Source organism: Dermacentor silvarum, chromosome 3, assembly GCF_013339745.2.
Source record: "Dermacentor silvarum isolate Dsil-2018 chromosome 3, BIME_Dsil_1.4, whole genome shotgun sequence".
Classification (NCBI taxonomy): domain Eukaryota; kingdom Metazoa; phylum Arthropoda; class Arachnida; order Ixodida; family Ixodidae; genus Dermacentor; species Dermacentor silvarum.
Genome location: NC_051156.1, coordinates 196046637 through 196062322, shown reverse-complemented (window position 1 = coordinate 196062322; position 15686 = coordinate 196046637). Strand labels below are relative to the sequence as shown.

Below are 15686 nucleotides of genomic sequence, written 5' to 3'. Positions count from 1 at the left end.
CATTTGCCAGTCCAGACAAAGAAGTAAAAGAAAATTACAACGGCATACTTTCCGGCAGTCACGTAACAGCAGAGGTTCTTTATTACACGATCCACTCGTATACATTCAAAGCGGGCAGCGCTGTTTCTGCATACAAGCACCATGCAAAACTCGCTGCGACACTGTGGACAGTAAGATCGTATACGTATAACTTATGCAAAAAAATACAGTAGTGAGAAAACATTAACGCGTACACACTTTTGCCGACAGTCTCTCTCTGAGAAACTGTCGAACGAAACAGCAATTCCATTCCTTTGTAACATACAACGGTAATATGTTCATTTATAAGAGGTATAATTGGAAGCCTTGCTTATAAACATGCACAATTGAAGGCAGCTGAAAGGCTGAAAAGGTTTTTCTTGATGTATCAACACCCTGACACGTTTAAGAGCGCAGACAGCGGTTTCTGACTGCGATGCAGTGGCGTAGCCAGAAATCTTTTGCTGGGGTATGGGTGGGGAGGGAAGGTGTCGAGGAGGGAGGGGGGGGAGGGGTGGCACATGCTAGTGTGCCTCCCCCTTCCACCCTGGCTACGCCCCTGCTACGATGAACATTGTAACAGTTCAGTACTTTTATTTTCTCTTACTCGACATAGTGTGACGTCAAGCAAATTAAGTGAAAGGCACTCGCAAACGAATGGCACTTGGTACGTGAGGCATAGCGATGGGAAGTGATGACAAATGGATAAAAAAAGGAATAACTTTCCCTGCTTGGTTGTGGCTTTCATTCTAGACGATATCGCTTCATCGGTTCCTTTTGCCGAGAGATTACACGAAGGCTAACGACGGTGTCCGCGTGCGGTACTACGATCCTGGAGAGTTCCTATACTAGCATGTCTGCTTGTAAAGACAAAATCCGTCCACATGAAAAATGTCAGTTTAACAATGGAACGGGCTTTTGTGGAACCTGAAACAAAGAACATATTGGCAACGATTTGTTTGATGGTATTTACAATGTCGGCACTTTCGTCGACGACAGTTTTTCCGCATGTATGAGTGCCATAGAATTGGGGGAGTTGAAATGACACGAGGCACCGAAACAGCAGCACAGCAGAAGGATTGTGTACCGCATCGCTTTTTCTCTATAGATCTAGTGGCCAACCAGTACCAAATTATAATAGACGGCGCGTTCGCACCGAAGACGAATATATGCCAATCTAGTTTCGCTGAAAATCCATATTCGCAAGCGCGCCATTTAAGTTGGCAGAACTATAGATTTGATGACCGGCGTGTATATAGGCATCCCTATTCTAACACAAACTTGGCCCGTATTCACAAAGCCATTAGCTGGTAGTGCTCTTCTTCATTATTCGGCCACCTTGGCTAATGATATGCCCAGCATAAGAATTGAATGGGATTTTCTCCCACGAACAAATACAACGCAAGAGTATTTTTGCCGTATACGAGCCATGATTTCCTTTAAACAAGCCAAGGCTATCGAACGCACTAAAAAAAGAAAATTGTATCAAACGTATACCGGCTTGCGAGGCATTTTTGAAGGACTGTTTCATTCTTCAAATTACAGCAAATGCTGCCACCGCAACGAATTCGACAGAAAGCGACATTGTTCGTTCACCGTAGCAGACTCGGATGCATCAGGGCACTTTGTGACTCTTTGTGACTTCTGCGTCGATGACACCATGAAAGAGGCACCGTACACGAGACGAGGCACTCATGCCGTGCTTGACGAAGCACTCAGTATGCTTGACCCCGCGTTTACACGGCGGACCGGCGCAGCGGGTCCAGCTGGTCCTTGTCCCGAAATGGAACGGAACGTGTTAGTTTCCACGGTTTATCAAACAAGCGCCGCGTTCCCGGCAGACGCGGCGACGTGGGTTTCGTCACCAAGGCCTCCAGACGTCATCGTGCGACGTCACTTCAACACCAGACGCGGGCAACAGCAAGGAAGAAGATGAAGAAGACGTTGGCGAGGAGGGGACAGGTGGTAAAGGAGGAGCAGGAGGCGCAGCGATCGCTTCCTCGACCACCGCGGTCGTGGACGACGAGACCACGACGAGGTCCGGCGACGTCGACGCTGCGGGAATCTCCCCGACGTCCGGCACGGACGTCGCGGGCCGCGGCCGCTGAGGCGCGGGCTTGACGTCGGATTCAGCGGCGGCGGCAGCGGCGACGATCCTGGCGTTGGCGACCAGGTCGCGCGGTAGCACGAGCACCAGGTCACCGTTGCGCAGCCTCTTGGGCCGCAGGCGGACGTCCGCGTGGGACACGACGACGTCCGACGGTGAGGGAGACCGCGAAGACGACGTCTCCGACGCCAACTCGTCGCTCGAGGCCGCCGCGTCCAGGGAGCTGTGGCTCGACTCTGCGTGCGCACGGTGTTTCGCGAACCACAGTGTATAAGCGCTGGTATGTACAGTGCTATACCATCGTCACCACTATGATCACAAATGATGTAGCGTACTTATTATACGCGGAACTTAACCGCACTTGTAGGGGAAGAATATCAATAGATTGAAACATGTGGGAAGAAGAAACAAAGACATGCGCCATCGCGCGTAATGAAGCGGGCTATTTTCAACTCGTAAGTATACGTTCGACTCGTAGTAGGTTAGATTAGGTCTGAGTGTTTTACCGTAACGCTACAGCTATCGCCAAACGTGGCCGAGATCACGAGGTTGGAACCTTGTGAGCTTGACCTCTACCTCAATAGAGGTCAACCTCACAAAGTGATGTGAGGTCGCTAGAATAAGCTTAGGGGATGAGGTCGAGGTCGAGTGATGCAAAATCTGATTGCAGGTTGAGTTGAAGTGGAGCACTGTGAGGTCATTTGTCCACCTTTGGTTACCGCTGCCGTCTCCGGCCATCTGCCACCTGTGCGCGTTCTACGTACAGGTGATGCACACAGAGCACGCAGCTGGCACCCGCTGGCTCTTCGCATAGGTGACCTGGCCGGTAGCGGTATAGTGCTATGCCAAAGATTTATTGATTTATTGATTTATTGATTGATTGATTGATTGATTGATTGATTGATCGATCGATCTATACCCACCGTGATTTACTTAGTGGCTATGGCGTTGCGCTGCTAAGCACGAAGTCACGGCTTTGATTGACAGCGCCTTCTCCTGTCCTTTGCCCCCGCGTAAGTGTTTGCCTTACGCTGCTTAGCCATCATGAATTCATACCCACTCGTTCAAATCTCGTTGCTTCTACAGTCCGATTCCCCGCCGTGGCAAAGCTGCTCTAGCAGGTCATTGTGCCATTAGCTAGAGAAAGGTATAGAGCAGCGGAGTATATACCTGGTGTGGCGTCTTCACTGTGACCGGGTCGCCTCGAAGGCCGAACCGGAGGATCGATGGCGGTGTCGGTGTCGGGGCCGGCCGCGGTCGAGGTGCACTGCGCGAGGGCACCGTCGGGGTCCTGTATCTCCCTGGCCCGTCGTTGCAGGTGTCCCAGAATGCGCTCCCGGGCCGCCACGGGGTCGCAGCAGCCGCCAATCGGCGTCTGGTGCTGCTCGGCCAGCGAGCAGAGGAAGCGGCGGATCTCCAGGATGCACTCTTCGAAGCCCGCGCGGAACTTTTGACGCACCTCGGGGTCGTCGAGAAGACGAGCTGCGCCGAGAACCCGACAATCATTTTTTTTTTTTTTGCAAGTGCAAGTGCTTTATTTTGCTTCACATAATCATGATTATACAGATATCTGGACCGATAGCCAAGGAAGGCTAGTTTCCGGTCCAGTGTCAAAATATAACAGACATGTCAGGTGCCGATTTTAACAGCAAGGTATTCCGGAACACGTCATGGTTTATAACAGACAAGAAACATTCAAAATACTCCTAATTAGTTAATACAAGTAAGTTAGAGATGCTGGTTATCAAGAAAAAAAGAATTTGCTACACTGATTGAAATTACCTGCGTTTTAACCTCTAGGGTTTGAACCTTATCAAAGGAACATTAACAGTATAAGCACTGAAACAGTTTACAGAATGGCAGAGTATATCACAATTGAAGCGCAGGGCCAAGCATATCGGATTGCACGAACCGAAAGTTCTTAGGTTAATTTATTGACCCACATTTTAGAAATTGCAGAAACTCTACAATACGCTTATCTCACTTAAAGAGGATCACACTTAGCAAATGCGAAGGGTCTGAAATACTTACAAGATATTTTTAATTTGATATTAAAGTTAGCTTCGACATGCCGGACCCGGCCTCATCGACACTTTACAGGGTGTTTCACCGAACACATTCCAAAAGCTTTAAAGGTTGCCTGTTGCAGATAGAACCATTCTATAGTTCATGGCCTGGTCTACTCTTGCAAAAAATTTTAATGCATAATCAAATTATTAACGAAAATTCACTAATTACCTTATAGCCCATATGGAAATTTACATTTCTAGCCGTGGAGTTCGCAAGGCGGATCCACTTGGAACGAATTCTCAGGATGGCACGAGTTTCGGGATATTAATTCCCCAACTTTGCGGAGAAATGCATTGGCGTTCCAGTTACTTTTGTGTTTTAATGCATAAAACGACGTTTTGTTAAGAAAGTAACTGGAACTGCGCTCCCCCGTGTCACCTCGTGTCCGCGTCATACCCAGCGTTCGTTTCGTCCCTGTTGCGTCCTACAGTACTAAGCGCAAGAAAAATGAGAACAGATTATCATACGTCATGACTCATCCTCCTCCAAGGTACCGAAGCGGAAACTGGTTCGTGTAAACAAGTATTATAGTAAATTATTTAGGGCGCCCTGACACTTGTGAGTATTTCTTTCTAGGGATTGGATGGCTTGGGTTCTCATTAACGCAATTATTATAATAATACATGAATGAACAATGACTAATATAAGATGTCCGGACAACACTCGATCCTTTAACGGAACAAACGCATTCAGCGCTGGCTTAGAACTGCCTTGCGCTGCTTCTCAGCGCTGAACCTCGACCAATTTGCCAAAATCGCTATAACGAGTGTCCTTCTGTATTACATGGGGCTTTTCGAATGACGAAATCCAAAGACGGTTCAGAGCTGCAGCTTGATCTCATCTATTCTAGTTCGCTTCACGAGTTCCGGAGTATGCAGTCGAATGCCTTTATAACGAGGTGCTTGGGGCCTCTGAAATCATTCGTTATACAGGTCACTTCGTGACCGCACCACTTACAATAAAACCGGGATAGAATTGTTCCTTCGTTATACAACTCATTTCGCTGTAAGTGCGTTCGACTGTGTACGCACCTGTTCGTCGCTGCCGGTGCAGTGCCTGCAGATGGCAGACGGTCATCTCGAGGATGTCCGCCTTCTCCAGCTTCGATTGGCGCGGGCTCTAGAGACAAAAAGGGCATATGTATAGAAAGGACTGCTGCAGTTCGTAAATCAAAGAAGGTGAACGTTAAAGCTGCTCTCTGGCAACTACGCACGCTCGCAGACCGGTGGTGTTTGAGAGATGCGCAACTAAGAGGCAGCCGTTGAAAAGATTATTGAGCGCGAAATGAAGACGAAGACAGGGTTGGAAACACGTAGACGAGACAGACGCTGTTTCAGTAATTTTGAATGGATATGAACCAATCAGCCCAGCAACGAGCAGTCTTAATCAACGCTTTTTATTCCTCCCAGTCAGTTATGAAATGCAATACAAACAAAAAGAAAAAAAAGCTACAAAAAAAAGTAATTTGAGGGCATCTGGGGCGCGAAAAAAAAAAAAAAAAACACGTGCAAGCTACATCGCACAGGGGCGGCATCCAGGCACCATTTATACTAGCCCGCAATGACTAAATAACATTTCAACCAAACTAAAGATGCAATATAAAACATTGGGGCTTGACTGATCTGACAAAATTGCACGCGGAAAAGAATGAAGCAAATAAGATATTAGAAAACAAAATTATCAGATGTTTTAATTAAAATATAGGTTAAAGGTCAGCTTATAAAATCTTGAGTTGTTTCTCGCGCGCAGTGGGCCCTTCTATTTGGGCACCCGTGTAAAAAATTGTTGGAAATGGGCGTTCGTCTTGTCTACGCGTTTGAAATCGTGTCGTTTTCTCCATTTTGCGCTCATTAGTTACTTCAATGAACACGAATCTACTTGCCCAGCGACGAGCAATCTAAAAGGGCAGCCCCGTGGGGCAGTTAATCTTATCAGAGAATTAGACCAAGTTTGAGCTGAAACGCACCATGATTGGTCCTACCTGGTCCCCGGGGACCGACTTCGCAACACCTTTCATCCGTAAGTGCTGTTTGCCACTGTCTGTGGACTTAGAAATGTGTCCACCATCACAATTGGCTATTACATGTTGTTCTGAACAGTTTAAGCTCTCTAATTTTACCGCAAGAATTTTTTTTTACAATACAGTCCTTGATATCTTGTAGGGACCGTAATGTTTTAATAGGAATACCTGACCCGGAGAAGAACGAAAGCGATAATTATATAATGCAAGAAATCACAATGCCGGCAATCGTAACCACGCGATTATTATTTTCGGGCCGCAAATCGTTCGTTCTGCCACATAATTTTGCGGGACTCTGTACTTTTCAGCACGCTGAGTTTAAGGCCTCTGCGGCGCATATTTGTAGCCGGCAAATCCATTGTGCATTATGTCTTATGCGACACGTCGAGGGCCTTCGAATATTTTTTTTTACTCATGCCTCTTACGCTTACGATCGCAAACACAGAAGACTGAAGCACCACAAGCCAATCTAAAATTTGCCAATAACACATATTACATATGCACGTTTTGTTATGCCCAGCCAGTCACGTGCATCGACTCCAAAATTTGGCTCGCTATTCTCGGTCGACCACTTACGGGGATATCGCGTTCAGCGGACGCTGACTGGTTATAAGACAGCGGACGGAACACCCGTCGCTGAGAACCGTAAGCGAAAAAAAAAAAAAAAAGAACACCCGTAGTCAGAGGAACACAACAGCCATATGGGCAAAAAAATCTTCGATTTTATAAAATAAATGACTCACTGCATCACGGCTACACGGATGTTGGAGCGATAGTGAAATAAATTATTTCTAACGCAATAAAAACTGGGCTTCTAACACGTGTATGCGTATTTCAATCGGCGCGCCCGTCTCGAATCTATAGCCGTGCAAACTTTTTAGTTATCTAGAGGACCCCTAAACTAAGGACTCAACCGCACTTTACTGGCAAAGTAGTCCATTAAACATGCCTTGCATATTACGACAGGCAAGTATTGCTTATGAGCGTGGACAATGAAGGCCACGCTTTCCTAAATATCAAGTGGAACTGCGTTGCCCCTCGCAATGGTTTCGTCATCACTTAACTAACAATGACGAATTAAGTGAGTTTTCGTACACAGTGCCACAAGAGCACGACACGCTTAAAATGATCGACTCAATCATTTCTTCGGTTTAACGTCCTGAAACAGCACACAGAGTTTTGGAAGACGCCGTAGCTGAGGGAGGTGGATGAATTCGGCCATCTTGGTTTACTTGATGTTTGTACCTAATATAAGTAGGCTAGCGTTTACGCTGCAAAATAATTTACCACCTTAAAAGTGAAGAAGGGTGTAAATGTAACTATAAATCACCCTCCTTGGGTGTAAGGGCGTGAGTTATAGAAACATGTACACCCTTATTCCCTTTTTAGGTTGTAAATTATTTTACAGCGTATAGTCACAGCGAGTGAGCTACACAAGGCATAAAACCTCCACAGGCAAAGCACAGCAGCAATGCCGAAGAACAAGTATGTATGACTGTAAAATAAATTACACCCTTAAAAAGTGAACAAGGGTGTAAATTACACCCGGGCACAACCTAATCTTCCAGTGGATTCCTGCTCACTGTGGCATCGTCGGTAACGACTGTGCTGACAGGGCTTCCCGGTCTGCCCATGAAGACACCCAGACGCTGTAAGGGTGTGATTTACACCCTTGTTCACTTTTTAAGGGTGTAAATTATTTTACAGTGCATCGTATGTACGCACCTCCGGTTTCGACGGGTCCACGAGGAAGGCCTTGAGTTGGTTGAGGCAGCGGTTGATGCGCGCACGACGTCGCTTTTCCATCAGCGGCTTGGACACCTGCGGAAACACGAGAGGGGAGCTTGGACACTGCAGCATTATAGGATAGAAAACTGAGCGACTTGGTAAGCGTTCATGGTGTATTTCTGTGCAGCGTCCATATATTTAGGACGAAGGACTAAGAAGAGAATACACGCAGGACAGGCGCTGTCCGGCGTGTATTTACTTCTTCGTCATTCGTCCTAATTGTAAACGCTGCATAGAAATATCCCATGGACGCTTAGACACGCTTGTTGCTTAGTCAACAATCTCGAGTAAAGCGCGAAATCGGGCTGTAGTTGGTAGCTGGAAACATCAGCTATAGGGCCGACTTTCTATTCAAATGCGCGTGAAACGAAGAAATGCTCTCACGGGACAACCGTTGGACCGATTTTCTGTGAAATTCTAGCTGGATCTAGTAAAACATAAATACCCAACTTAGCGGATAAATTGATGGCTGTCGGCGTAGCACGATTGGTAGTGCAACGCACGCGTAATGCGAAGGTTGCGGGTTCGGCTCCCGCCGGCGACAAGTTAGCTTTTCGTCCACTTTCATTTCCCCTTTCTTCATTATTTATTTCTACACTTCAATTTCAACCAGACTTAATTTCACCGACTGCTTTCCTTGGCTTCATTGTCTGTTGGCTTTGTGTGGTCATAGTTCGAAATCTATAGTAACACAATCTTGATTAGGACGTATTTTTTCACAGCGGTTAACATTTGGCGGCATATTTTTTTTCTTCTCTCCGCGCAGGGACAGAGTATAGAACGCTAACCATAACGTATAACTAGATACCAGACATAATGTGCCTTTAAAGTGAATCTACGAATTATTTAGAGCAAACTGGGAAAACTCTTGTCATGCCCTTTTTCATTTTGGTTTAGCCCGTGTTTTAATGTTGAACTCCGCGCTTTCATTTATGTTTTTTTTTGTTATTAGTTGCTGAACTTTGTATGTTGAATTACCTTCAGTGCAGAGGACGATCGGTGTTACACGAGCTAAAATTCAGTATTTGAACTTTACGCTCAACAGCACGCAATGTCGCATGTTCCAACGTCATGAAGCTTTTCAAATCAGGCGGGTTTGTATAATCTCTGGAATTTCTTTTGTCTTCAAGAACTCGAGCAAAGCGAGAAACTTGGCTAGTCGGTATCCGTTCATCTTGTAATGCGCTGAGTCCAACCGAGTAAAGCTAATAACCAGGAAATAACCACGAAACAAGGACGACAAAGCGATGTGTCCTTGTCTGTAACAAGATGAAACGCTTGAGTACATGCTTTTAGAATGCCCAACCTTAAATAGTAATCACTCTGCGTGTTGCTGAGCAAGTTACAGCAGCTTGATATAGTATTTCACGAAGTATACGCTCACTAAATTTCATTTATTTTTTTTTTTTCAGCAGGTTCAATGTCGCGAAGTATTTTTTTTTTTTCGCAGATTTTCGACGGTTGCTTCGTTTCGCGGCAACAACCCTCAATCTAACGTCCGTGTGCTTTTTCGACTGATAACGTTTATTGTTGTAGTGATCACACTCAATACAGACTGTATATGTTTTATTTATTCACGAAGTATCCTGTGTCACTTCACAGATACTTTGACGAATGGAGTGACAGTACGAGTTGTCACTGCTAATTAATGTCATTGTCTCTGTTTTTCTGCGTAAAGCATATCCTAAGAAAAATGTCTGTTGAAAATTAAAAGGTTTCTGGTGAGTTTTACAAAGGCTTCAAAAACTTTCAAACACATTTAATTGCTACTTATAGTTTTGTAAGTAGCGTATATAGGCTGCTCTAGTCTCGAGCCTTATTTATTACGTCTGTGTACGAGGATATCAACACGAGAACAAGTGCAATGTACAGCGTACCTGTGCAGCGACTGCGCGTAATTGTCACTGTATATACAACCCATGATGCAGAATATAAGACGGAGACCACACGAATACTGCGTGTTGCACTGAGTGTAGTATTTCTCGTGTACGAAAAGGAATCCTCACATGTGATGTGGAAGATGAGTACGACCCACCGTGTTTGCTTAGTGGCTATGGTGTTCACCTGCTAAGCACGAGGTCGCGGGATCGAATCCCGGCCACGGCGGCCGCATTTGGATGAGGGCGAAATGCGAAAACCACCCGTGTACTGAGATCTATGTAGGTATATGTTAAAGAACCCCAGGTGGTCGAAATTATTCCGGTGTCCCCCACTACGACGTGCCTCATAATCAGATCGTGGTTTTGCCACGTAAAACCCCATAATTTAATTTCTTTAAGATGAGTACAGTGGACTTCCAGCAGAGATTTGACACTCCCTTTCTGCATATACGGTGCATGACGATGCCATGCTTAGTACTAAATGCAGCCATACATATGGAGACCGTTGCTGCATCGCTCAAGCAAAAGTCTTTTACCGTAAACCAAATTTACAGCTGACCCGAGGGATATAATGCCATGTGACGTCCCATATCATCATATGCCTAACGGTAATATCTTGGGTCAGAAATGTACAGGAGGTATTAATTTTTGCCATCAACTGAAACATGATTGCATGCTACAGCGATGTGTATATATATTTTTACGTTGCGGGAGTCACATATAAAGATGTATTTACAATATTTGCAAGAGAGGCAACGATACTTGGTTGCGCCGTAACAATATACTTCAGGGCATAGGGGAAATGCATCGATTTGCAGTTTTGTGTGAAGCAGGCACTTCATTAAGGTGTCGGCTTGAGCTAATTTGATAAGTTACATGTTGAAAACAGTACAATACTTACACGGAAGAGTTAGCAGACGACACAAGCGCTTGTGTGGTCTGCTGACTCGCGTGTGCCTTATGCGCTATTTTTCCTTACGTGCATGGTTCATCGTCCAGCAAAAAAATGCATAAACTTCTCAGTCTGCTAATATCTGCAAGGCCAAGAAAATTACACTCTCGAGGGTGGATTGGTTGTCGGAACATCTTTTTTGCACCCTTATTATCTGAAATTTTCGAAATTGAGTGCATTCGTTCGTAGAACACCCTTACTGCACCCTTTAATCAAATACAGGGTGTTAAAAGGGCGTTTTGTGCGAAACATACACCGTTCAGAATTTAAGAGTGTTCGGGCACTTTAACATTTCAAACAAGTGAAAAGCCGTAAGTACCTATTTCCCAGTGGTTTCAGCCAAGTCATTGTTCGAGCACATCATATGGTCACAGTAGGCTATATATATATGGATATGAACATGCTATTTCACGTACATGGCGTTCTCGGTGGTGAAGTGGAAAGACAGCGTTTTCACCTGTTTGCGACCCTGCCTATCGCTTTTTTCAGTTCTTTCAGCTCGGTGTTCTTTTATATAGATCAGCTGTCAATCGTCAGCGAATCACAGCGGTCAGCCAATCATAGTTCTTCAGGCGCATGCATGTTCTTTCTGGTGTATCATTGGGGCTGGCGCCGTATCTTATACGCACTAAATCACGCGCGATTTCATGCAGTATCGGTTGAACTGAACATACGCAGGTGCATGTGAAGCCGTCTTCTACCGATAAGAACACAGCATTTATTGTGTAGGTGGTGGGCCCCGGTCGTAAAGTGGGAAGACACGACATCTTTGTCCTCTTGTCTTCTTCCTGCCTTTAACATCTTACCGCTAGCTTCGCTTATATTGTTTCACCTTGGTGCTGATTTATAGATAAACTGAAACGCTGAAGAGCGTGCCATCAGCCTACCTGAGCAGCTAGAAGAGCAACTTTAAGGTGTTGTATTATTACCCGTGGTTGTGTCGGTGGAATGGTCCACTCGAACGGAAATATCACTGTCATTGCGAATGTATTGCGCTGAAGTTGTGCAGGCCATTACAAAGGTGGAGTGGTTGTGTGAGCGCTTGCTTTGTAAAATATTATTCTGCTTCACCGGCAAACAAAAAAGAAAAAAAGTGCTACGCTTCCGACTGGCAATTTATAGGTGCACAGTTCGAAACTAGTATGCACAGATTTTTTTTTTCGCTTAATTTTTTACAGAAGTGTCGGGAAACACTTCGGGATTACTTCGGCGAGCGTCCGAAACACTAGGGTAGTAATATAATAAGAGATATCACTGTAAAAACAAAACGCAGTGTGCATTTGGGCAAGAACGCACAGCGGGGTAAAGGGTGCAATTCCAAATAAAATACCCTTTCAAATGAGCATTTTAGTTCGTCGAAACACCCTTTTCTACAAACTCTTAAAAACGTTTGCACCCTTTGGAGGTTATTTTTTCCCACAACGATAATCGTCATCTGTCTTACACGCCTTTCCTTTCTTTAACGCTGCGCGCCCGGTACTTCCATGAGCCACGAACGAGGTGCGAGTCATCAGCATGACATATCATTCTTGACAGGCACGCAGTGAGCGCAGAGTTTTCAAGAAAGGAAACATAAGCAAGGCAGATCACGAATATTGTTGTAGGACAAGATAAGAAGCCCCAAAGGGTGCAAACTTTAAAATTTTAAGAGTGTAGGTGTAAAAGGGTGAGTTATAGACACGCGAAGACACCCTTGAGAGTGCAATATTTCTTAGTGTTTGGGGGCGACTAGGCTTGTCTGGCAGGGCTGCGATGCTGCATTTCTCTCTCGTCACGCTTGTCATCAGTCATATCACTCATTAAGTTCGCCGCAGGACAAAGACATCCATAGTTATCGTACCCTGTCTCATCCGCGCCCAATTTATAGCTGCTGATTTCCTGTTCTCACCAGCCTATAAAAGGTTTTGGTGCGTTTACCACGTTTTCTTGAAATCAGGCTACCAGTGATATATTACCTGAAAATACAGACTTATTTACTTGTTGTTGCACATACAGTTAAACTCCACTTCATTTAACCACACTTCATTCTTAATCCTTAATATGCTGCCTGTTTGAGTTACTGCTGCCAGTTTCGTTTCCATCACTCACTAAACAATTGGTCCTCGGAATCCTTTCAAGTTGTCAGCATCCGACTTTCGACCCCACATGCGATTACCTATACTGCAAAACGATTACACACCTTCCTTTTTTGCGTAAGATCAAATTGTCTGAGTGGATATACAGGGTGTCTACTTCTTTTTATGTTTAGTCATACAGTTTTTTTAATAAAAAAAAAAAAAGCTGCAAGCAAGAGCGAACGAGGGGGGGTTGCAGATAAGTTCTTCAGCGAGGCGGAAATAATTTGGTGGGCAAGTCGGTATGACTTATAATACGTTTCTGTAATGGCGCGTGCGCCCGTAGAAAATGGCGAAGGAAGACAGACAGACAATAAACTTTATTTTGTCCTAAGGGACTACTCTATCATGGTCGCGGGCCGCACCTGCACCGGGGAATATACCGGCGAAGGAAGAATATATAGAATGTCACAATGCTTAGACTGTCCATGTATTGCGCATGCGCGAAAAATGTTCACTTTTCTGACGCCTTGCCTTAATTAAACAGTTGGTACAGTGGTGCTTGTGTGGGTTGGGTTCTCTGTGTGGTGTATGTTTTCGAGCCATTTGAAAGAATGTCTGATATTGACCCAGACGAAGTGAGTGGACAGACACCAAGCGCTGTTGTGCACGTGTGACCTGTCCGACTGAACTTATCTCGACTTAGCTTTGCTTTTACTTAGCATTTACTTAGCTCTGTTGCGCTTGAACGTTCTTCAGCATGTCTTACCAACAAGTCGTCCAGCATAAAGTCCACCCAAAACGGTTGTAGCTATCTTGCTTGCCATGGAAGGCGCAAGTGTCTGTCGCTTCCGTGAGTACGAAGGACAAACGACGTCTGACAGCGGATCAATCAGAGTGGACTTATGGCACTACCAGTACCGGGTGCATGATACAAGACTTGCATATCCTGGGCGCCAGACATGGGTCTCCCCACCTTTCGGCTTTGAGCGTATACAGCATTCGTGAAGCCTCACTTCAGCGCCGAGCTTATATAATGATGAGTCTGTGGCGGCGGCTTGCTGGTCGAGCCCATTGAGTGGCTGTTGGTCAATCGCATGAAGACTGGAGATCCATCGCACCACATCACATCACTTTATTTCGTTAAAGACACCTCTAGGGGGTGTTGCACAAGGGTTGGGTTTACAATATAGCCACGTGACGTCACTCGCGTTAAGCAAACGCTTTGGTCGGCCACCCAGCTTTATAGAAGTGTCACTCACCCTCCGACCGCCGGTCTTCGGTTCCGCACCACTTGCCATTGGCGACGGAGGCGGCGCGCCAGAAGCGACAGGCATTGCGTCTCCGGACTCTTCCAGCACTGCCTCACCGAGGCCGGGCGGAGGCGACAGCGGGGATCTCAACGCAGCTTCCACTCTGCCGCTCTCCAAACACACTTTCACAACAATTCACCCAGCAGGAGGCTTCTTCTGCAGAGAATAAGCTCACATGAACCAACACGTTCCACACTGTCTTAAACAACCCTCCTCCGTGCGCATAGAGCAAGCAGTGGTCGAGGAGCGACAACACCAGGGGACGTAGATCACGGCGCCGCGCTCCGAAAGCGAAACTGGGCGCGCGCGTTGCGCTTCGGCAGAGGCTCTGACACGTCGTGTGCCAGCCCGCGTTGGATGTAGCAAGCGCGCAAGCACCACGTCACTCACTCGTCGATCAACACTGACAGGGCGAGGAATCACGAGCACCCTAAAAAACGGAAGGCTCCGCTTTCTTCGCCGCAAAAAATAAACGAAACCGTGCCGCGCGAAGCGAGATCGCGCGCTACACGCAAGTTCACACAACGCAGCTCCGCAGCGCCACACCACCGATCGTGACCGGCACGCGTCAAGTCGCCGCCGGCGCGCCGGTGGGGGAGGCGGCGGGGAGGACGGCACCGCGCCGGCTCGCCTGATTGGTCGCCCCGTGGCGGCCAATCGGCGCTGGCATGCTTACGGCACGTGCGGTCCCCGTCACGCCGCCTTGCCCTCCACTACCCGCCACTTTTCGTGCCTGATGCTTTCTTTATTTCACTGCCCACCAGAGGAGCCGCCTTTCCTTTACCGTATTTTCATTCTGTTACGTAGCAGAACCGCCGCGGGCGCTTTTAAACGAACACCTGCTCGTCTTTCTGGCACCCTCCTCCTACCGCGGAATATCTTATTCGCTCCGGTAAGGGGGCAGTCTATGCCGCTCGCTTGGCATGGTCGACGTGAGTCTCTCGAGACGGTATTGCCCTCTCAAGAAGCTGCAGAGAATATGAGAATGAGCTGACGTGAAGGCATTTCTGTGTTTTTCACGCAGGTGTAAGCGGATGCATACATATTTGAAGAGCTGGAATGTCTACGGTCGAGTTAGATATCTGAGGAGTCGCAAATGCTCTTGTAAAGAAGGGCAAACAGCCTTGATTCTCAGGGGCATTTGTTATGAGGACTGTGAAGAAAACCATGCTCTATCTCTCCATCCTCTTTACTAAACGCTGTATCCTTCCGGAACCACTTGGCGGTGCGTCAAGAAGTTGCACGACTCAGAAACGGTTAATCGAACACTTCAATGTGATTGCCAGAGGAAACCCCAAATTGCGATTCTCCGTTTTCGAAAATATGAACCGCAACTAAGAGCAGCCCACAAGGACGTGACAGAACAGTGTAAATAATAGAAAAGTACTGCATCCTCTATACATGTGTCCTCTTGATTTACACCTTGTTGTAGATGTACTACTTTAACGAAACATGTTGTTTTTTGGAGCATATCTGCAAAATTA

General features: G+C 46.3%; 1 protein-coding gene across 1 annotated transcript; it reads right to left on the bottom strand.

Moving 5' to 3' along the window:
- Positions 1-562: 562 nt before the first annotated feature.
- LOC119446418 (enhancer of split mgamma protein) lies at positions 563-14634 on the bottom strand. Its single transcript, XM_037710842.2, has 5 exons — positions 14152-14634; positions 7941-8036; positions 5227-5314; positions 3296-3607; positions 563-2361 (listed from the first exon to the last, which is right to left on the bottom strand). The coding sequence occupies exons 1-5, from the start codon at positions 14224-14226 to the stop codon at positions 1880-1882; spliced, it is 1053 nt and encodes a 350-aa protein (XP_037566770.1). The 5' UTR covers positions 14227-14634; the 3' UTR covers positions 563-1879.
- Between the last annotated feature and the right edge of the window lie 1052 nt (positions 14635-15686).

Excerpts from the sequence above, each read along its gene's own strand:
- LOC119446418 (XM_037710842.2), bottom strand. The coding sequence starts at position 14,226 with ATGCCTGTCGCTTCTGGCGCGCCGCCTCCGTCGCCAATGGCAAGTGGT. Across the intron at positions 8,037-14,151 it reads CGAAGACCGGCGGTCGGAGG|GTGTCCAAGCCGCTGATGGA; the intron begins GTGAGTGACACT and ends GTGTTTCCGCAG. Across the intron at positions 3,608-5,226 it reads GCACCGGCAGCGACGAACAG|CTCGTCTTCTCGACGACCCC; the intron begins GTGCGTACACAG and ends TTCTCGGCGCAG.